This window comes from Salvelinus namaycush, chromosome 32 (assembly GCF_016432855.1).
Source record: "Salvelinus namaycush isolate Seneca chromosome 32, SaNama_1.0, whole genome shotgun sequence".
NCBI classification, from domain to species: domain Eukaryota; kingdom Metazoa; phylum Chordata; class Actinopteri; order Salmoniformes; family Salmonidae; genus Salvelinus; species Salvelinus namaycush.
This window is the reverse complement of record NC_052338.1, coordinates 33,292,331-33,317,089: the sequence shown is the minus strand read 5'-3', so window position 1 is coordinate 33,317,089 and position 24,759 is coordinate 33,292,331. Positions and strand designations below refer to the sequence as shown.

The following is a 24,759-nucleotide window of genomic DNA, read 5'->3' as shown; positions in this document are numbered from 1 at the left end:
ATGGCTCACACCAACAGCATCCTCCCAGATACCTGAGACCCAACTCCAAATCGCCTCAACAGATGACGCAATCTCAATCGCACTCTACACTGCCCTTTCCCACCTGGACAAAAGGGGAAAAAATGTGAGATTGCTGTTCATTGACTACAGTTCAGCGTTCAACACCATAGTGCCCACGAAGCTCATCACTAAGCTAAGGACTCTAGGACTCAACACCTCGCTCTGAAACTGGATCCTGGACATCCTGACGGGCCGCCCCCAGGTGGTAAGGGTAGGCAACACGTCTGCCACGCTGATCCTCAACACTGGGGCCCCTCAGGGGTGTGTACTTAGTCCCTCCTTTACTCACTGTTCACCCACGATTGTGTGGCCAAACATGACTCCAACACCATAATTAAGTTTGCTGACGACACATCTGTGGTAGGCCTGATCACCGACAACGATGAGACAGCCTATAGCGAGGTGGTCAGAGAACTGGCAGTGTGGTGCCAGGATAACAACCTCTCCCTCAATGTGAGCAAGACAAAGGAGCTGATCGTGGACTACAGGAAAAGGAGGGCCGAACAGACCCCCCATTCACATCGACGGGGCTGTAGTGGAGCGGGTCGAGAGTTAAGTTCCTTGGTGTCCACATCAACGAACTATCATGGTCTAAACACACCAAGACAGTCGTGAAGAGGGCACGACAACACCGTTTCCCCCTCAGGAGACTGAAAAGATTTGGCATGGGTCCTCAGATCCTCAAAAAGTTCTACAGCTGCACCATCGAGAGCATTCTGACCAGTTGCATCACCGCCTGGTATGGCAACTGCTCGGCATCTGACTGTAAGGCGCTACAGAGGGTAGTGTGTATGGCCCAGTACATCACTGGGGCCAAGCTTCCTGCCATCCAGGACCTATATAATAGGCAGTGTCAGAGGAAATTTCATAAAATTGTAAGACTCCAGTCACCCAAGTCATAGACTGTTTTCTCTGCTACCGCACAGCAAGCGGTGTCAGAGCACGAAGTCTAAGACTACTGAACAATTAATCAAAATGGTCACCAGACTATTTACATTGACCCCCCCTCCATTTGTTTTGTACACTGCTGCTACTCGCTGTTTATTATCTATGCATGGTCACTTCACCCCTACCTACATGTACAAATTACCTCAACTAACCTGTACCCCCATACACTGACTCGGTACCGGTACCCCCTGTATATAGCATCGTTATTGTTATTTTATTGTGTTACTTATTGTGTTAATTTTTTTACTTATGAAAATATTTAACTAATAAGCTCTTCTTGAACTGCACTGTTGGTTAAGGGCTCATAAGTAAGCATTTCACGGTAAGGTCATGTGACAAATAACGTTTGATTTTGATTTGAAGTGTTCAATTTTTTCAACCAGGAAATGACTGCGATTTCCACTAGATAACACAGCCGGAAATGACTGCGATTTCCACTAGATAACACAGCCAGAAGTCAGAACAGCTTTTCCATTTTGACAACAGATGCTGCTCCGACGGGAGAAATCAATAGGCCAATTTCACAGCCAATCAGAACACTGGCGGGTAAGTAATACTGTGAAACACCATCATTCCACTATTACGGCAGATTATGGACATTTTCTGAAATTACAAAAATCATATGTGCAGCACGTTTAATAGGCACTTACTATAGTCATCCCATTTATCTAATCTCTGGAGATGGGAAATTTGTTTTTTTGCGAAGTAAAACATGTGCAAATTAAATGTTTTTTTGACCAAGTTACACTTCTGGAACGACTCTTTAAATAAAACAATTTTAAAAAAGGATATGGCAGAACAATATTTTTCCCAGACGTAGTTTATTAAGAGAAATAAAAAAACACATGTGTTGGTTGTTGTGACTGGACATTCTAAAGTAAATGACAGTCTCTGAGGATGTTACTAAATAAAACAGTATATAAAAGTACCTTTCATTCACACAGTTGGGGTCTGGATCCACAAACACAGTCGGGGGCTGGATCCATACACACAGTTGGGGTCTGGATCCACACACACAGTTGGGGGCTGGATCCATACACACAGTTGGGGGCTGGATCCATACACACAGTTGGGGTCTGGATCCACACACACAGTCGGGGGCTGGATCCATACACACAGTCGGGGGCTGGATCCATACACACAGTCGGGGGCTGGATCCATACACACAGTCGGGGGCTGGATCCATACACACAGTCGGGGGCTGGATCCATACACACAGTCGGGGGCTGGATCCATACACACAGTTGGGGGCTGGATCCATACACACAGTTGGGGTCTGGATCCATACACACAGTTGGGGTCTGGATCCATACACACAGTTGGGGTCTGGATCCATACACACAGTTGGGGTCTGGATCCATACACACAGTTGGGGTCTGGATCCATACACACAGTTGGGGTCTGGATCCATACACACAGTTGGGGTCTGGATCCATACACACAGTTGGGGTCTGGATCCATACACACAGTTGGGGTCTGGATCCATACACACAGTCGGGGGCTGGATCCATACACACAGTCGGGGTCTGGATCCATACACACAGTCGGGGTCTGGATCCATACACACAGTCGGGGTCTGGATCCATACACACAGTTGGGGTCTGGATCCATACACACAGTTGGGGTCTGGATCCATACACACAGTCGGGGGCTGGATCCATACACACAGTTGGGCGCTGGATCCATACACACAGTTGGGCGCTGGATCCATACACACAGTTGGGGTCTGGATCCATACACACAGTTGGGGTCTGGATCCATACACACAAGGCTCCGGGGCAGAACATTCACAACACACTCACACACACACGACAGTCCTACTGAATCTCTCCCATGTAGAGTCTCTTGTCACTGGCGCCAGAGAGGACTGTGGGGGAAAAAATAAAATAGACACTATTAGAGAACGAGAGAGAGGACAGACCAAATAAAAAAAATTAACTAGACAAAGATTAAACCCGCAATGGAAAAAAGCTATAGAAAGAGACAGGGTGTGATTCGCCAGATACACGGATATAAACAGAGTCCTCTCACCAATAGGCTCCTCGGGATGGAAGGCAACCTCGTTGACTGACCCAGCGTGGCCTGGCAGCTTGTACAGGATCCTACGAGAGGTGGTGTCCCACACATACACAAACCTGGACACACACAAACAGCTTATAAAAGGATCATACAAGAGGTGTTTGGTGCATTTTTGGGGGGGAAGGTTTGTATTGCTGTGTGTGTGTGTGTGTGTGTGTGTGTGTGTGTGTGTGTGTGTGTGTGTGTGTGTGTGTGTGTGTGTGTGTGTGTGTGTGTGTGTGTGTTCACCTGTCAGCTGAGCCTGCTGCAATCCTGCTGCCGTCAGCAGACCAGGAACACCTCAGAAGGTTCTGTGGACACAGCAATGTATTATAAACAAGTTTATTACCATGATATAACCAGGCTATAGCAGGCCACTAGACTTACACACATGGCAGGAGCACGAATATTAAAACACACTCGCACTGAAAGTCTCTTCAGGTCCAAAATAAAAAAAACACTTGAATCTCTCACTCTGATCAAAAGTCTTAATTTACCTTCTCAAAGTTATGAATGTTCCCCTGGAATATTTTCACACACCTCTCCTTGGGAGCGAACGGACGGACGTCCCAAATACGTACTACGGGACAACACACACACACACATTAGTACATAATATAACAATATCATATATTCTACGTGTATAGTTGGGGTGGGGGGGTCTCGGATGGTTGAGGGGCAGCTCTTGGTGGCCTGGAGGTTAGGAGCTTGGGCCGGTGGCCGATAGCGGCGATTTTTATCCAAAACGACTTAGTCATGGGTGGCCTCAGCAGGAATCGAACCCACGACCCTTGGCGTTACGAACGCCATGCTCTAGCAACTGAGCCACATAGGACAACACTCAAGTATTGTAACCACACACACAAAATCACACACGCACTGACCTGTGTTGTCCATGGAGTTGGAGAGGAGGTAGGATCCCTCTGAGCTTAGACAGAGGCCAGTCAGAGAATCACCATGACCATGCATACCATAGATCATCTTATTCTGCCTCAGGTCCCACACCTGCACTCATATAGAGACAGGAAGTAAGTTATTCACTGTCTGACGACGCGACACAGGTAGTCTCCTGGTAAGATCTGGTCTCTCTCTCTCTCATCTTTCTGAAGGTACATATGGGATGTAACCTAATGTGAAAGGAAGTAACAGACAAGAGCTCCCAGGCACACAGACATACACAACCGGTCAAAAGTTTTAGAACACCTACTCATTCAAGGGTTTTTCTTGATTTTTACTATTTTCTACATTGTAGAATATTAGTGAAGACATCAAAACGATGAAATAACACATATGGAATCATGTAGTAACCAAAAAAAGTGTTAAACAAATAAAAATAGATTTGAGATTTGAGATCCTTCAAAATAGCCACCCTTTGCTTTGACAGCTTTGCACACTCTTGGCATTCTCTCAACCAGCGTCACCTGGAATGCTTTTCCAGCAGTCTTGAACGAGTTCCCAAGTATGCTGAGCACTTGTTGGCTGCTTTTCCTTCACAAGTCTAACTCATCCCAAACCATCTCAATTTGTTTGATGTCGGGGGATTGAGGCCAGGTCATCTGATGCAGCACTCCATCACTCTCCTTCTTGGTCAAATAGCCCTTACACAGCCTGGAGGTGTGTTGGGTCATTGTCCTGTTGAAAAACTAATTATAGTCCCACTAAGCCCAAACCAGATAGGATGGCGTATCGCTGCAGAATGCTGTGGTAGCCATGCTGGTTAAGTGTGCCTTGAATTATAAATAAATCAGACAGTGTCACCAGCAAAGCACCCCCACACCTCCTCCATGCTTCACGGTGGGAACCACCATGCAGAGATCATCCGTTCACCCATACCGCGTCTCACAAAGACACAGCGGTTTGAACCAAAAATCTCCAATTTGGACTCGTCAGACCAAAGGACAGATTTCCACCAGTGTAATGTCTATTGCTCGTGTTTCTTGGCCCAAGCAAGTCTCTTCTTCTTATTGGTGTCCTTTAGTAGTGGTTTCTTTGAAGCAATTCGCCTATGAAGGCTTGATTCACACAGTCTCCTCTGAACAGTTGATGTTGAGATGTGTCTGTTAAAAAAAGGGCTATTTGTGTAAGGGCAATTTGAACTCTGTGAAGCATTTATTTGGGCTACAATTTGAGGCTGGTAACTCTAACGAACTTATCCTCTGCAGTAGAGATAACTCCGAGTCTTCCTTTCCTGTGGTGGTCCTCATGAGAGCCAGTTTCATCATAGTGCTTGATGGTTTTTGCGACAGCACTTGAAGAAATGATCAAAGTTCTTGAAATGTTCCGTATTGACTGACCTTCATGTCTTAAAGTAATGATGGACTGTTGTTTCTCTTTGCTTATTTGAGCTGTTCTTGTCATAATATGGACTTGGTCTTTTACCAAATAGGGCTATCTTCTGTATACCGCCTCTACCTTGTCACAACACAACTGATTGGCTCAAATGCATCAAGGAAAGAAATTCCACAAATTAACTTTTAACAAGGCACACCTGTTAATTGCAGAGAGAGAGGAAGAAACTCCCAAACCTTCCATAAAGCCGTCACATACAGAGATATTAACCTGGAGAAGAGGCCCCTAAGCAAGCTGGTCCTGGGGCTCTGTTCACAAACAGACCCCACAGAACCCCAGGACAGCAACACAATTAGACCCAACTAAATCATGAGAAATCAAAAGATAATTGCTTGACACATTGGAAAGAATTTACTAAAAAACAGAGCAAACTAGAATGCTATTTGGTCCTAAACAGAGAGTACACAGTGGCAGAATACCTGACCTCTGTGACTGACCCAAACTTAAGGAAAGCTTTGACTATGTACAGACTCCGTGAGCATATCCTTGCTATTGAGAAAGGCCACAGTAGGCAGACCTGGCTCTCAAGAGAAGACAGGCTATGTGCACACTGGCCACAAAATGAGGTGGAAACTGAGCTGCACTTCCTAACCTCCTGCCAAATGTATGACCATATTAGAGACACATATTTCCCTCAGATTACACAGATCCACAAAGAATTCAAAAACAAACCCAATTTTGATAAACTCCCATATCTATTGGGTGAAAAACCAGTGTACCATCACAGCAGCAAGATTTGTGACCTGTTACCACAAGAAAAGGACAACCAGTGAAGAACAAACACCATTGTAAATACAACCCATATTTATGTTTATTTATTTTCTCTTTTGTACTTTAAAGTATTTGCACATCATTATTTGCACATCGTTACAACACTGCATATATACATTATGACATTTGTAATGTCTTTATTCTTTTGGAGCTTTTGTGAGTGTAATGTTTACGGTTCACTTTTTATTGTTTATTTAACTTTTGTTTATTATCCATTTCACTTGATTTGGAAATGGAAATGTGTTTCCCATGTCAATAAAGACCTTAAATTGAATTGAGACACACTGACACAGAGAGAGAGAAAGAGAGAGAGAGTAATTAAATAGGCGAGAGAGATCGATAGATAGGTGACAGATGGCGGGAGGAAGAGAGGAAAGGGAGTAAGGGATCAGTGACAGATGGAGGGGGAGAGGAGATATGCCTGTAACAAGGGAAAGACTGCTTGGTTCTGCATGTATACAGGCCCCATGCTCCATTTCTCCTTCTGCACATGGTTAAAGTTACATAGCTGTTGAGACTAATGTGTTCTCAGACTAGTGGGAGCGGAGAGATGAGACATTGACAACTCTACCACTCACCCCTCTCCCTCCCTCCACCTCTCCTTCCTGTAAATAAACTAAGGGTCACCATCTGAGTCTAGAATGAAGTGCAGAGTGAATAACCAACATTTTTGTTATTTGTTTAAAACAACTAATTCACGACGTCGGTTCAATTATTTTAATTCCATTTAGTTGTTTTTTTTTGTGATGCGCAATTATTCTAGAGATAAATCCTGAACTGTGCGATGTACTAGGGAGTTAATAGTAGGCTAATATTCTGCCTAGTTTAGCACAGAAAACATGGTAATTAACTACAATGACCACAATCCATTGCGTGGCCTACTTGTCTGGTCAGTGTGGGGGCAGACACAGAGACAGAAAAAAACAGAAAAACGCAAGAGAGAGAGAGAGAGCAGTTGCTTCATGAGGCATCTCTACTTGACAATATATGATCTAAGTCAGGGGTTCCCAAACTTCTTCACTCCTTCCAGCATTGGGTAACATATCGCATCTATTTCTATGGGCACAAGCACTGTTCATGACACAAACTGTTCACACCCCTCTTGTTGGCGGAGAGAACATTTTACAGGTTTAAACCTTATTTCCTGCAATTCTACACATTTTGTCATTTCAAAGCAATAAAATGGCAACAAATCTTTATGCAACACTTTTGAAACATGCCGACAACAGAAAGTGATGCAGTTTTAAAGCTTCTACATTCTACTATTACAACTCAGTTTAGTAATGTCACCTTGTACATTCTACTATTACAACCCAGTTTAGTAATGTCACCTTGTGTATTCTACTATTACAACTCAGTTTAGTAATGTCACCTTGTGTATTCTATTATTACAACTCAGTTTAGTAATGTCACCTTGTGTATTCTACTATTACAACTCAGTTTAGTAATGTCACCTTGTGTATTCTACTATTACAACTCAGTTTAGTAATGTCACCTTGTACATTCTACTATTACAACTCAGTTTAGTAATGTCACCTTGTGTATTCTACTATTACAACTCAGTTTAGTAATGTCACCTTGTGTATTCTACTATTACAACTCAGTTTAGTAATGTCACCTTGTGTATTCTACTATTACAACTCAGTTTAGTAATGTCACCTTGTGTATTCTACTATTACAACTCAGTTTAGTAATGTCACCTTGTGTATTCTACTATTACAACTCAGTTTAGTAATGTCACCTTGTGTATTCTACTATTACAACCCAGTTTAGTAATGTCACCTTGTGTATTCTACTATTACAACCCAGTTTAGTAATGTCACCTTGTGTATTCTACTATTACAACCCAGTTTAGTAATGTCACCTTGTGTATTCTACTATTACAACCCAGTTTAGTAATGTCACCTTGTGTATTCTACTATTACAACTCAGTTTAGTAATGTCACCTTGTGTATTCTACTATTACAACTCAGTTTAGTAATGTCACCTTGTGTATTCTACTATTACAACTCAGTTTAGTAATGTCACCTTGTGTATTCTACTATTACAACCCAGTTTAGTAATGTCACCTTGTGTATTCTACTATTACAACCCAGTTTAGTAATGTCACCTTGTGTATTCTACTATTACAACCCAGTTTAGTAATGTCACCTTGTGTATTCTACTATTACAACTCAGTTTAGTAATGTCACCTTGTGTATTCTACTATTACAACCCAGTTTAGTAATGTCACCTTGTGTATTCTACTATTACAACCCAGTTTAGTAATGTCACCTTGTGTATTCTACTATTACAACCCAGTTTAGTAATGTCACCTTGTGTATTCTACTATTACAACCCAGTTTAGTAATGTCACCTTGTGTATTCTACTATTACAACCCAGTTTAGTAATGTCACCTTGTGTATTCTACTATTACAACCCAGTTTAGTAATGTCACCTTGTACATTCTACTATTACAACTCAGTTTAGTAATGTCACCTTGTGTATTCTACTATTACAACTCAGTTTAGTAATGTCACCTTGTGTATTCTACTATTACAACTCAGTTTAGTAATGTCACTGTGTATTCTACTATTACAACTCAGTTTAGTAATGTCACCTTGTACATTCTACTATTACAACTCAGTTTAGTAATGTCACCTTGTGTATTCTACTATTACAACTCAGTTTAGTAATGTCACCTTGTACATTCTACTATTACAACTCAGTTTAGTAATGTCACCTTGTGTATTCTACTATTACAACCCAGTTTAGTAATGTCACCTTGTGTATTCTACTATTACAACCCAGTTTAGTAATGTCACCTTGTGTATTCTACTATTACAACCCAGTTTAATAATGTCACCTTGTGTATTCTACTATTACAACTCAGTTTAGTAATGTCACCTTGTGTATTCTACTATTACAACCCAGTTTAGTAATGTCACCTTGTGTATTCTACTATTACAACCCAGTTTAATAATGTCACCTTGTGTATTCTACTATTACAACTCAGTTTAGTAATGTCACCTTGTGTATTCTACTATTACAACCCAGTTTAGTAATGTCACCTTGTGTATTCTACTATTACAACCCAGTTTAGTAATGTCACCTTGTGTATTCTACTATTACAACCCAGTTTAATAATGTCACCTTGTGTATTCTACTATTACAACTCAGTTTAGTAATGTCACCTTGTGTAGTCTACTATTACAACTCAGTTTAGTAATGTCACCTTGTACATTCTACTATTACAACCCAGTTTAGTAATGTCACCGTGTGTATTCTACTATTACAACTCAGTTTAGTAATGTCACCTTGTACATTCTACTATTACAACCCAGTTTAGTAATGTCACCTTGTACATTCTACTATTACAACCCAGTTTAGTAATGTCACCTTGTGTATTCTACTATTACAACTCAGTTTAGTAATGTCACCTTGTGTATTCTACTATTACAACCCAGTTTAGTAATGTCACCTTGTGTATTCTACTATTACAACCCAGTTTAGTAATGTCACCTTGTGTATTCTACTATTACAACCCAGTTTAGTAATGTCACCTTGTGTATTCTACTATTACAACCCAGTTTAGTAATGTCACCTTGTGTATTCTACTATTACAACCCAGTTTAGTAATGTCACCTCGTGTATTCTACTATTACAACTCAGTTTAGTAATGTCACCTCGTGTATTCTACTATTACAACCCATTTAGTAATGTCACCTCGTACATTCTACTATTACAACCCAGTTTAGTAATGTCACCTCGTACATTCTACTATTACAACCCAGTTTAGTAATGTCACCTCGTACATTCTACTATTACAACCCAGTTTAGTAATGTCACCTTGTGTATTCTACTATTACAACTCAGTTTAGTAATGTCACCTTGTGTAGTCTACTATTACAACTCAGTTTAGTAATGTCACCTTGTGTAGTCTATTACAACTCAGTTTAGTAATGTCACCTTGTGTAGTCTACTATTACAACTCAGTTTAGTAATGTCACCTTGTGTAGTCTACTATTACAACTCAGTTTAGTAATGTCACCTTGTGTAGTCTACTATTACAACTCAGTTTAGTAATGTCACCTTGTGTAGTCTACTACTACAACTCAGTTTAGTAATGTCACCTTGTGTAGTCTACTATTACAACTCAGTTTAGTAATGTCACCTTGTGTAGTCTACTACTACAACTCAGTTTAGTAATGTCACCTTGTGTAGTCTACTATTACAACTCAGTTTAGTAATGTCACCTTGTGCAGTCTACTATTACAACTCAGTTTAGTAATGTCACCTTGTGCAGTCTACTATTACAACTCAGTTTAGTAATGTCACCTTGTGCATTCTACTATTACAACTCAGTTTAGTAATGTCACCTTGTGTATTCTACTATTACAACCCAGTTTAGTAATGTCACCTTGTGTATTCTACTATTACAACTCAGTTTAGTAATGTCACCTTGTGTATTCTACTATTACAACCCAGTTTAGTAATGTCACCTTGTGTATTCTACTATTACAACCCAGTTTAGTAATGTCACCTTGTGTATTCTACTATTACAACCCAGTTTAGTAATGTCACCTTGTGTATTCTACTATTACAACTCAGTTTAGTAATGTCACCTTGTACATTATACTATTACAACCCAGTTTAGTAATGTCACCTTGTGTATTCTACTATTACAACTCAGTTTAGTAATGTCACCTTGTGTATTCTACTATTACAACTCAGTTTAGTAATGTCACCTTGTGTATTCTACTATTACAACTCAGTTTAGTAATGTCACCTTGTGTATTCTACTATTACAACTCAGTTTAGTAATGTCACCTTGTACATTCTACTATTACAACCCAGTTTAGTAATGTCACCTTGTACATTCTACTATTACAAGCAAGCAGACTAATAAAATAAATAAAAAATGTAGCACATATTGCTAACAATATATATATATATATATATATATTTTTTAGATATACAGAACATTAGGAACATCTGCTTTTTCCATGACAGACTGACCAGGTGAATCCAGGTGAAAGCTGTGATCCCTTATTAATGACACTTGTTAAATCCACTTCAAATCAGTGTAGATGAAGGGGAGGAGACCGGTTAAAGAAGGATCTTTAAGCCGTGAGACAACTGGGAATGTGTGCCATTCTGAGGGTGAATGGGCCAGACAAAAATATTAAGTTCCTTTGAACGGGGTATGGTAGTAGGTGCCAGGCGCACCGGTTTGTGTCAAGAACTGCAACGCTGCTGGGTTTTTCACGCTCAACAGTTTCCTGTGTGTATTAAGAACGGTCCCACCCACCCAAAGGACATCCAGTCAACTTGACAACTGTGGTAAGCATTGGAGTCAACATGGGCCAACATCCCTGTGGAACATTTAAAACATTGTAGAGTCCAATGCATCAACGAATTGATACTGTTCTGATAGATACCTTCTATCAAAACTCCTCTACCGAGAAGATATCAGCGGGTCAAATGTGTTAACCCCTTGTGTTCAGACATGGATCCGAGGACACCTATGGCCTCCTTGTAGGTGATTTACACATGCACACCAACGAGCATATGATGTTCCAGAAATTAAGTCCACGAGGGTCAATCCACTCAATTAAGGTCTGCAGGGACCAGAAAACCAAACTATCATTGGGATATTCCTACAAACTTTTACCATCAAAAGCACGGAGAGTCTGTCTTGGACAATCTGAAATGGGAAAGAATCAACGGAAGACCAACGCGAATCACGTGGAATCAACGAGATCCTTCACTGAGGAAGTGCGGCATTGGAAATACTATCGTTGGGAATCTTGAGGACATGTTTTATGTGTTCGGAGATATTCTGTCCTCCAAGACTGTGATACAAAAGGGTATAGTTATGGTCACTACACAAAACCCAGGACGCTGCCGAACGAGCCAAGATATTGAATGGTAAGAAGTTGGTTAGAGAGAGTATCGAACCCTTCAAATCTCGTCAACAGCAAGCGGCTGAATTTGGATCCAGGACAACAAAACAAAAATAGGAGTTCAATATGTACATCAAGAACATTTGCATCAACTTGGAAGACATTTTTTCAAAAATATTTTTGCCAGATGTCCTGACTGTTTAGTTGGCCTTATTATTGAGTTGAGGATTCTGTCAACTTCAGGTCCAGAGAGTCAGGGTCATGGTCAATCACAGCGGGACTGCCAGAAGATTCAGTTTCCTCAGTTTCAACTGGCATGAAGATGCACAGAAGGTGAGAGAGATCCCATCCATTATTGATGTGTTACAGAGCTCAGTGTCTAGGAGTCCAGTGTCTCATTAGAGTGCATCTGACCTCCTCGGGCTGTGGATCAGATGAATGGGAAGGAGGTGAACAGGCTGTGGATCAGATGAATGGGAAGGAGGTGAACAGGCTGTGGATCAGATGAATGGGAAGGAGGTGAACAGGCTGTGGATCAGATGAATGGGAAGGAGGTGAACAGGCTGTGGATCAGATGAATGGGAAGGAGGTGAACAGCCTGTGGATCAGATGAATGGGAAGGAGGTGAACAGGCTGTGGATCAGATGAATGGGAAGGAGGTGAACAGGCTGTGGATCAGATGAATGGGAAGGAGGTGAACAGGCTGTGGATCTATGTGGGCAACGTCCAGACGAAACGCGAGCGCCAGACGGTGTTGAAACACAGGTCCACATTACCAGAGTCATCCTGTACGTTTAGAAACTGGATGACAGCCGGGACGATCGTCGTCTCCAGAAAGACTTGCCGCGTCGGGAACCATCATTAATCGCCAAGGTGATGACGGAGTGCCGCCGAAACAAAGGTTTTTGGATTTGTGGCCTTCTCCTCCGCTGAGGACACCACCAGGGCTTTGAGGGATATGAACGTCCACATTCTGAACAATAAGCCGCTATTCGTGGCTCCAACAGCAGGAGTTTCTGACAAACAGCCACCTGCAGCAGATTGCTAGCGTCATGACCTCATCCAACCCAGTTTAACCTCAACCAGCCTGCACCTACCATTCAACAAGCCTTGAACTCTCCTGTGCTCAACACCCACCAGCTGACTGGTCCAGAATATACCAGTCATGCATCCATGGACCATGAGCACCTCGTCCTCATGGGATGACCCCTCAGAAGAAGCCGTAAACTCAGTCCGTCCCGCTGTAATCAACCACGACCCCGACTCAATATGACCCTGTGATCAACCATGACCCTGACCCAATATGACCCTGTGATCAACCATGACCCTGACTCAATATGACCCTGTGATCAACCATGACCCTGACTCAATATGACCCTGTGATCAACCATGACCCCGACTCAATATGACCCTGTGATCAACCATGACCCCGACCCAATATGACCCTGTGATCAACCATGACCCCGACTCAATATGACCCTGTGATCAACCATGACCCTGACCCAATATGACCCTGTGATCAACCATGACCCTGACTCAATATGACCCTGTGATCAACCATGACCTACGACTCAATATGACCCTGTGATCAACCATGACCCCGACTCAATATGACCCTGTGATCAACCATGACCCCGACTCAATATGACCCTGTGATCAACCATGACCCCGACTCAATATGACCCTGTGATCAACCATGACCCCGACTCAATATGACCCTGTGATCAACCATGACCCCGACTCAATATGACCCTGTGATCAACCATGACCCCGACTCAATATGACCCTGTGATCAACCATGACCCCGACTCAATATGACCCTGTGATCAACCATGACCCCGACTCAATATGACCCTGTGATCAACCATGACCCCGACTCAATATGACCCTGTGATCAACCATGACCCTGACCCAATATGACACTGTGATCAACCATGACCCTGACTCAATATGACCCTGTGATCAACCATGACCTACGACTCAATATGACCCTGTGATCAACCATGACCCCGACTCAATATGACCCTGTGATCAACCATGACCCCGACTCAATATGACCCTGTGATCAACCATGACCCCGACTCAATATGACCCTGTGATCAACCATGACCCTGACTCAATATGACCCTGTGATCAACCATGACCCCGACCCAATATGACCCTGTGATCAACCATGACCCTGACTCAATATGACCCTGTGATCAACCATGACCTACGACTCAATATGACCCTGTGATCAACCATGACCCCGACTCAATATGACCCTGTGATCAACCATGACCCCGACTCAATATGACCCTGTGATCAACCATGACCCCGACTCAATATGACCCTGTGATCAACCATGACCCTGACTCAATATGACCCTGTGATCAACCATGACCCTGACTCAATATGACCCTGTGATCAACCATGGCCCCGACTCAATATGACCCTGTGATCAACCATGACCCTGACCCAATATGACCCTGTGATCAACCATGGCCCCGACTCAATATGACCCTGTGATCAACCATGACCCCGACTCAATATGACCCTGTGATCAACCATGACCCTGACTCAATATGACCCTGTGATCAACCATGACCCTGTGATCAACCATGACCCTGACTCAATATGACCCTGTGATCAACCATGACCCTGACTCAATATGACCCTGTGATCAACCATGACCCCGACTCAATATGACCCTGTGATCAACCATGACCCCGACTCAATATGACCCTGTGATCAACCATGACCCCGACTCAATATGACCCTGTGATCAACCATGACCCCGACTCAATATGACCCTGTGATCAACCATGACCCCGACTCAATATGACCCTGTGATCAACCATGACCCCGACTCAATATGACCCTGTGATCAACCATGACCCCGACTCAATATGACCCTGTGATCAACCATGACCCCGACTCAATATGACCCTGTGATCAACCATGACCCCGACTCAATATGACCCTGTGATCAACCATGACCCTGACTCAATATGACCCTGTGATCAACCATGACCCTGTGATCAACCATGACCCTGACTCAATATGACCCTGTGATCAACCATGACCCTGACTCAATATGACCCTGTGATCAACCATGACCCTGACTCAATATGACCCTGTGATCAACCATGACCCTGACTCAATATGACCCTGACTCAATATGACCCTGTGATCAACCATGACCCTGACTCAATATGACCCTGTGATCAACCATGACCCTAACTCAATATGACCCTGTGATCAACCATGACCCCGACTCAATATGACCCTGTGATCAACCATGACCCCGACTCAATATGACCCTGTGATCAACCATGACCCCGACTCAATATGACCCTGTGATCAACCATGACCCCGACTCAATATGACCCTGTGATCAACCATGACCCTGACTCAATATGACCCTGTGATCAACCATGACCCTGTGATCAACCATGACCCTGACTCAATATGACCCTGTGATCAACCATGACCCTGACTCAATATGACCCTGTGATCAACCATGACCCTGACTCAATATGACCCTGTGATCAACCATGACCCTGACTCAATATGACCCTGTGATCAACCATGACCCTAACTCAATATGACCCTGTGATCAACCATGACCCCGACTCAATATGACCCTGTGATCAACCATGACCCTGACTCAATATGACCCTGTGATCAACCATGACCCTGACTCAATATGACCCTGTGATCAACCATGACCCCGACTCAATATGACCCTGTGATCAACCATGACCCCGACTCAATATGACCCTGTGATCAACCATGACCCCGACTCAATATAAAATGTGGCACCGGAGGAGATGGCTGCCGTTTTACAGGCTCCTAACAAATTGTGGTATTTTGTGTGTTTTTGCACGTTATTTGTAACTTATTTTGTACTTAATGTTTCTGCCATCGTCTCATGACCGAAAAGAGCTTCTGGACATCAGAATAGCGATTAGTCACCTCGAACTGGACAAAGATTTTTTTCTTAAACGAGTCGAACGCAAAGGATTTACTCCAGATACCCGACAAGGCCCGAATCCCCGTCATTCGAGTGAAGAGAAGACGCAGATACAGGGGACGCAGGTCCGGGTACCTTGTGAGAATTTGTCAGCGAGTGGGTAACCCGCCTCTACTGTTCGTCCTAATGGCCAATGTGCAATCATTCGAGAAAAAGCTGGATGAATTCCGTTCAAAATTATCCTACCAACGGGACATTAAAAACTGTAATATCTTGTGTCACCAAGTCGTGGCTGAACGACGACATGGATAATATACAGTTGGCTGGTTTTTCCATGCATCTGTAAGATAAGGGGTGGCTGTCTGTCTATTTGTCAATAAAAAATCTAATATTAAAGACGTCTCGAGGTTTTGCTCGCTTGAGGTAGTGGATTTCATGATAACTAGTGTGGTCTACAGCTCATCTATATTTTCCGTAGCTGTCCATTTACCATCAGAAACCGATACTGAGGCTAAGACCGCACTCAACAAGCTGTATAAGGCCATAAGCAAACAAGAAAATGCTCATCCAGGAGGTGGCACTCCTAGTGGCCGGGACTTCAATGAAGGGAAACTTAAATCCGTTTTACCTAACTTCTACTAGCACGTTACATGTGCAACAAGAGAGAAAAAAAAAAAGACCTTTACTCCACACACAGAGACGCATACAAAGCTCTCCCTCGCCCTCCATTTGGCAAATCCGACCTTAATTCTATCCTCCTGATTCCTGCTTACACGCAAAAACTAAAGCAGGAAGTACCAGTGACTCGCTCCAGACGGAAGTGGTCAGATGACGCAGATGCTAAGCTACAGGACTGTTTTTCTAGCACAGACTGGAAAATGTTCATCCGATGGCATTGAGGAGTACACCACATCAGTCACCGGCTTCATCAATAAGTGCATCGATGACGCTATATTTAACTAGGCAAGTCAGTTAAGAACAAATTCTTATTTACAATGACGGACTACCCCGGCCAAACCCTCCCCTAACCAGGACGACGCTGTGCAAATTCAGCGCCGCCCTATAGGACTCCTGATCACGGCCGGATGTGATACAGCCCGTGATCGAACCAGGATCTGTAGTGACTACTCTAGCACTGAGATGCAGTGCCTTAAACCGCTGCGCCACTCGGGATGTGGCAGGGCTTGCAAACTATTACAGACTACAAAAAGGGAAGTACAGCCACGAGCTGCCCAGTGACAAGTCTACCAGACGAGCTAAATGACAATGTGCGCGTCGAGGTAAGCAACACCGAAGCATGCATGAGAGCACCAGCTGTTCCGGACGACTGTGTGATCACGCTCGCCGTAGAATACGAGTGTAAGCCCTTTAAACAGGTCAACATTCGCAGGGCCATAAGGATTACCAGGACGGTTACTCCGAGCACGCACTGACCAACTGGCAAGTGTCTTCACTGACATGTTCAACCTGTCCCTGGCCGACTCAGTAATACCTACATGTTTCAAGCAGCCCACCATAGTCCTTGTGCCCAAGAACACCAAGGTAACCTGCCTAACTGACTACCGACCCGTAGCACTCACATCTGTAGCCATGAAATGCTTTGAAAGGCTGGTCACGGCTCACATCAACACCATCATCCCGGAAACCCTAAACCCACTCCAATTTGAATACCGCCCCAACAGATGATGCAATCTATTGCACTCCACACTTCCCTTTCCCACCTGGACAAAAGGAACACCTATGTGAGAATGCTATTAATTGACTACAGCTAGGCGTTCAACACCATAGTGCCCACAAAGCTCATCACTAAGCTAAGGATCCTGGGACTAAACACCTCCCTCTGCAACTGGATCCTGGACTTCCTGACGGGCCCCCCCAAGCTGGTAAGGGTAGGTAACAACACATCTGCCCTGCTGATCCTCAACACGGGGGCCCCTCAGGGGTACATGCTTAGTCCCCTCCTGTACTCCCTGTTCACCCATGACTGCATGGCCAGGCACGACTCCAACACCATCATTAAGTTTGCAGATGACAACAGTGGTAGGCCTGATCACCGACAAGACAGCCTATAGGGAGGTCGGAGACCTGGGAATGTGGTGCCAGGACAACAACCTCTCCCGCAACGTGATCAAGACAAAGGAGATGATTGTGGACTATAGGAAAAGGAGGACCGAGCACGACCCCATTCTCATTGACAGGGCTGTAGTGGAGTAGGTTGGGAGCTTCAAGTTCCTTGGTGTCCACATCACCAACAAACTATCATGGTCCAAACACACCAAGACAGTCGTGAAGAGGGCACGACAAAACCCATTCCCCCTCAGGAGACTGAAAAGATTTGGAATGGGTCCTCAGATCCTCAAAAAGTTATACATCTGCACCATCGAGAGCATCCTGACTGGTTGCATCACCGCCTGTTATGGCAACTGCTCGGCCTCCGACCGCAAGGCGCTACAGAGGGTAGTGCTAGTCAGAGAAACGCCCTAAAAATTGCCAAAGACTCCAGTCACCCTAGTCATAGACTGTTCTCTCTACTACCGCACAGTAAGCGGTACCAGAGCGCCAAGTCTAGGTCCAAAAGGGTTCTGAACAGCTTCTAACCCCAAGCCATAAGACTGCTGAACAGCTAATCGAATGGCTACCAGGACTATTTACATCGACCCCCCCTTTGTTTTTACACTGCTGCTACTTGCTGTTTATTATCTATGCAGAGTCACTTTACCCCTACCTACATGTACAAATTACCTCAACTAACCTGTACCCCCACACACTGACTCGATACCCCCTGTATATAGCCTCGTTATTGTTATTTTTTACTTTAGTTAATTTAGTAAATATTTTTCGTCTTAAATCTTATTTTTCTAAAAACTGCATTGTTGGTTAAGGGCTTGTAAGTAAGCGTTTCACGGTAAGGTCTACACTACACCTGTTGTATTCGGCGAACGTGACAAATAAAATGTGATTATATCTGATGATTCAGCATATATGTAAATGACGAGTAATTTTTAACCACCTTTCCCCATTACCATTTACTTTGAATGTCTGTGGTTGGAAGAATGCATTATGACAGGCCACTGTCATCATCACATCTTTGATTGTGAATATCTTCTGCTCAGCTACCCAGGCGACCACAGTAAGCCTCAGAAAACCTGTCAGCAGGAGACAGTTGCCCTGCTTCAGGCCCACATGCACCAGCCAACCAGGAGCCCCCGACTGCTTGCATGCTGTCAGACCTATCGCTCCCTCAAGCACCGAAAAGAGATGTTGGGTGAGTCTGGCATCCATCTCCCTGATCCTTTCACTTCATTAATCTATTTCAGGTCATTTTGATCATCCAGTCTCCCTCCCTCCAGATCCTCTGACGGTCGGTTTCATTTCCCTCCCTCCCTCCCTCTCTCCAGATCCTCTGACGGTCGGTTTCATTTCCCTCCCTCCCTCCCTCCCTCCCTCCCTCCAGATCCTCTGACGGTCGGTTTCATTTCCCTCCCTCCCTCCCTCTCTCCAGATCCTCTGACGGTCGGTCCCTATGGGACTCCCAATCACGGCCAGTTGTGATACAGCCCGGAATCGAACCAGGGTCTGTAGTGACGCCTCTAGCATTGCGATGCAATGCCTTAGACCGCTGCGCCACTCGGGAGCTCTGCACTGTGTTGCTCACTATGTCTCCACTACACAGCCACCACCTGATCAATAATCCCAGTATAATTATTAATGGCCTTTTTATTAGTTTGGATTGAGTTCTGATGGAGCATGCCATTCCGTGATTCATTCCTCACACCTCTGGACTAGCTAGATTGGATCTTTCAATGTGACGAATGATGTCACGGCGTATGACACAGTAGCCATGCCCCCCACACACACACACACACACACACGTACCTTGATGTCGTTGTCGATGCCTCCAGACAGGATCTGGTCGCTGGTGTCGTTGAATGTGACGGCCAACACCTGGTAGGTGTTCTGGAACGTATGGACCGCCCCCTTCTTACGGATGTCCCACAGCTACAACACACACACACACACACACACCAGACTGATGACCTACAGCTGCAACACACACACCTGACTGACGCCCCACAGCTACAACACACACACACCTGACTGACGCCCCACAGCTACAACACACACACCTGACTGACGCCCCACAGCTACAACACACACCTGACTGACGCCCCACAGCTACAACACACACCTGACTGACGCCCCACAGCTACAACACACACCTGACTGACGCCCCACAGCTACAACACACACACACACACAACTGACTGACGCCCCACAGCTACAACACACACACCTGACTGACGCCCCACAGCTACAACACACACACCTGACTGACGCCCCACAGCTACAACACACACACCTGACTGACGCCCCACAGCTAGAACACACACACCTGACTGACGCCCCACAGCTACAACACACACCTGACTGACGCCCCACAGCTACAACACACACCTGACTGACGCCCCACAGCTAGAACAGCAGTTAGCCAACACTCCCCAGGATCTGCGTGGTGGGCTTTAGTTCCAGCCCAACATGAACACATTTACATGTTAGTTATTTAGCAGAGGCTCTTATCCAGAGCGACTTACAGTTAAGTGCATTCATCTTCAGATAGCTAGTTGAGATGATATCACAGTAGGTCAATTCTTTACTGTTCCTCGATAAAGCACTTTTCAATTAAAAGATCAGGTAAACAGGTGTGTTAGTACCAAGCTGGAACTAAAGCCTGCACACACAGGTAGCTGTCTGGGACCAGGGTTGAAGAACATTGGTCGCCATGGTTACCTTGACGGTTCCGTCGTCGCTGCCGGTACAGACGAGCTGAGGCCCGCGGCGAGCAGGGTAGCAGGAGTTAACGAAGGAGGTGTGACCTTTCAGACGCTTGATCCTCTCGCCCGTCTCACTGTCCCACACTCCCACAGTCTTGTCTGTGCTGGCACTGAACAGCAGGCTGCACTCAGGGATAGGGTCAGAAAACACACGTCATATTCTCCCAACGTGTTGTCAACGACTAGAACAAGAACCGGCACACAACATCACGTTTTTCCTGACCTGAGCGAGTGTGTTGTGTGTGTGTGTGTTGTGTGTGAGTGTGTTGTGTGTGTTGTGTGTGTTGTGTTGTGTGTGAGTGTGTTGTGTGTGAGTGTGTGTGAGTGTGTTTTGTGTGTGAGTGTGTTTTGTGTGTGTGAGTGTGTGTTGTGTGTGTGTGTTGTGTGTGAGTGTGTGTTGTGTGTGAGTCGTATGTTGTGTCGTGTATCCTACCTGCCGTCTGTGTTGTAGTGAAGCTCCATCACAGCACCACTGTGTCCCTTCAGGGTGGCAAAGTTATCACAGTCCCCGTACACATTCCACATCACTGTAGAGAGAGAGGGGGATAAGTTACCACAGTCCCCGTACACATTCCACATCACTGTAGAGAGAGAGGGGGATAAGTTACCACAGTCCCCGTACACATTCCACATCACTGTAGAGAGAGAGGGGGATAAGTTACCACAGTCCCCGTACACATTCCACATCACTGTAGAGAGAGAGGGGGATAAGTTACCACAGTCCCCGTACACATTCCACATCACTGTAGAGAGAGAGGGGGATAAGTTACCACAGTCCCCGTACACATTCCACATCACTGTAGAGAGAGAGGGGGATAAGTTACCACAGTCCCCGTACACATTCCACATCACTGTAGAGAGAGAGGGGGATAAGTTACCACAGTCCCCGTACACATTCCACATCACTGTAGAGAGAGAGGGGGATAAGTTACCACAGTCCCCGTACACATTCCACATCACTGTAGAGAGAGAGGGGGATAAGTTACCACAGTCCCCGTACACATTCCACATCACTGTAGAGAGAGAGAGGGGGATAAGTTACCACAGTCCCCGTACACATTCCACATCACTGTAGAGAGAGGGGGATAAGTTACCACAGTCCCCGTACACATTCCACATCACTGTAGAGAGAGAGGGGGATAAGTTACCACAGTCCCCGTACACATTCCACATCACTGTAGAGAGAGAGGGGGATAAGTTACCACAGTCCCCGTACACATTCCACATCACTGTAGAGAGAGAGGGGGATAAGTTACCACAGTCCCCGTACACATTCCACATCACTGTAGAGAGAGAGGGGGATAAGTTACCACAGTCCCCGTACACATTCCACATCACTGTAGAGAGAGAGGGGGATAAGTTACCACAGTCCCCGTACACATTCCACATCACTGTAGAGAGAGAGGGGGATAAGTTACCACAGTCCCCGTACACATTCCACATCACTGTAGAGAGAGAGGGGGATAAGTTACCACAGTCCCCGTACACATTCCACATCACTGTAGAGAGAGAGGGGGATAAGTTATCACAGTCCCCGTACACATTCCACATCACTGTAGAGAGAGAGGGGGATAAGTTACCACAGTCCCCGTACACATTCCACATCACTGTAGAGAGAGAGGGGGATAAGTTATCACAGTGCCCGTACACATTCCACATCACTGTAGAGAGAGAGGGGGATAAGTTACCACAGTCCCCGTACACATTCCACATCACTGTAGAGAGAGAGGGGGATAAGTTATCACAGTGCCCGTACACATTCCACATCACTGTAGAGAGAGAGGGGGATAAGTTACCACAGTCCCCGTACACATTCCACATCACTGTAGAGAGAGAGGGGGATAAGTTACCACAGTCCCCGTACACATTCCACATCACTGTAGAGAGAGAGGGGGATAAGTTACCACAGTCCCCGTACACATTCCACATCACTGTAGAGAGAGAGGGGGATAAGTTACCACAGTCCCCGTACACATTCCACATCACTGTAGAGAGAGAGGGGGATAAGTTACCACAGTCCCCGTACACATTCCACATCACTGTAGAGAGAGAGGGGGATAAGTTATCACAGTCCCCGTACACATTCCACATCACTGTAGAGAGAGAGGGGGATAAGTTACCACAGTCCCCGTACACATTCCACATCACTGTAGAGAGAGAGGGGGATAAGTTACCACAGTCCCCGTACACATTCCACATCACTGTAGAGAGAGGGGGATAAGTTACCACAGTCCCCGTACACATTCCACATCACTGTAGAGAGAGAGGGGGATAAGTTATCACAGTCCCCGTACACATTCCACATCACTGTAGAGAGAGAGGGGGATAAGTTACCACAGTCCCCGTACACATTCCACATCACTGTAGAGAGAGAGGGGGATAAGTTACCACAGTCCCCGTACACATTCCACATCACTGTAGATAGACAAGAGACATGGATGAGTGTTGTTGCCAACTAGTAAAGTGAGCGGGAGCATGGTGTGTGTGTGTACACAAACGTTCAAAAGTTTGGGGTCACTTAGAAATGTCCTTGTTTTTGAAAGAAAAGCATGTTTCCCCCCCCCCCCATTAAAATAACATCAAATTTATCAGAAATACAGTGTAGACATTGTTAATGTTGTAAATGACTATTGTAGCTGGAAACGGCAGATTTTTTATGGAATATCTACATAGGCGTAGAGGCCTATCTTAAACTTTTATTTTTATTGGCCAGTCTGTGATATGGCTTTTTCTTTGCAACTCTGTCTAGAAGGCCAGCATCCTGGAGTCGCCTCTTCACTGTTGACGTTGAGACTGGTGTTTTGTGGGTACTATTTAATGAAGACTTGTGAGGCGTCTGTTTCTCAAACTAGACACGAATGTACTTATCCTCTTGCTCAGTTGTGCACCGGGGCCTCCCACTCTTTCTATTCTGATTAGAGCCAGTTTGCACTGTTCTGTGAAGTGAGTAGTACACAGCGTTGTACGAGATCTTCAGAATCTCATATATTTTGATTTGTTTAACACTTTTCTGGTTACTACATGATTCCATATGTTATTTCATCGTTTTGATGTAGAAGTAGGTGTGTCCAATCTTTTGACTGGTACTGTATATATAAAGTAAGTGTATAACTTACAGATGAGCCTGTCATAGCCAGACGAGGCCAGTGTGGCCCCGTTAGGATGGAACTTGCAGCAGTAGACCTCTCCCTCATGGCCACACATCAACATGATAGGAGCCTGCAGGCTGGAGCTGCGGGGAGGGCCCTGGAGAAGGGAGGAGGACATCATGTTGTCATATTACACAGTCACTGGCTCGCACGTTACCTGTATGTGCATGAATCACTAGCAATCTGGTCCATGCTATCCGGTATCCTTGTCAACAGTAACTAAATTAGCTTCCTGCTAGCAGTATTTACATTGGATATCCTTCCTTTAGCTAGCAAACAGTCAACATATCAGTCACAGCTTATCGTAGCTGCATTTGAGAGAATTTTCCATTGGTCGAAAGACTGAAAACATAACTAGCTAACAACTTTCTGAAACTAGATAGCGAAAGGAACGTTCCCCTTGTATTTTGATGTCCCCCCTCTTTTCTAACCATGGCCACGAGTTGTTGCGACTGTGCCGCAGCGATCAGCTCGGCCCTGGGCCTCTTGACTCCACCGGCAGGAACCACAGCCATGTCCGCCGGTCTCTTCTTTGGCTCAATCATGGCTAAGCAAATCAATAAAAAACGATTTAGTAGAATATAACTAAGTCGTCCTAGGTGAATGGACGTTTCTCTCGACGAGTACTTCCTGTTCGCAGGGCGATCAATTGGTTAGCCGCTCCGCTGTTAACAATGATTGGTTATCACGGTTGTAGCGCATGGCCCTTGAACCGGAAGAAAACATCTGAAACATCTGACTACAAAAATAA

At 44.8% G+C, this 24,759-nt stretch overlaps 1 protein-coding gene and 1 pseudogene across 1 annotated transcript; one reads left to right on the top strand and one right to left on the bottom strand.

Moving 5' to 3' along the window:
* Positions 1-2,757: 2,757 nt before the first annotated feature.
* LOC120026959 (U5 small nuclear ribonucleoprotein 40 kDa protein-like) lies at positions 2,758-24,689 on the bottom strand. The gene is made up of 10 exons (XM_038971754.1): positions 24,440-24,689; positions 23,976-24,105; positions 21,293-21,386; positions 20,816-20,981; positions 19,904-20,026; positions 3,951-4,071; positions 3,564-3,646; positions 3,316-3,377; positions 3,040-3,143; positions 2,758-2,875 (listed from the first exon to the last, which is right to left on the bottom strand). The coding sequence occupies exons 1-10, from the start codon at positions 24,551-24,553 to the stop codon at positions 2,826-2,828; spliced, it is 1,047 nt and encodes a 348-aa protein (XP_038827682.1). The 5' UTR covers positions 24,554-24,689; the 3' UTR covers positions 2,758-2,825.
* Positions 11,720-13,148, top strand: LOC120027301 (annotated as a pseudogene).
* Positions 24,690-24,759: the final 70 nt, after the last annotated feature.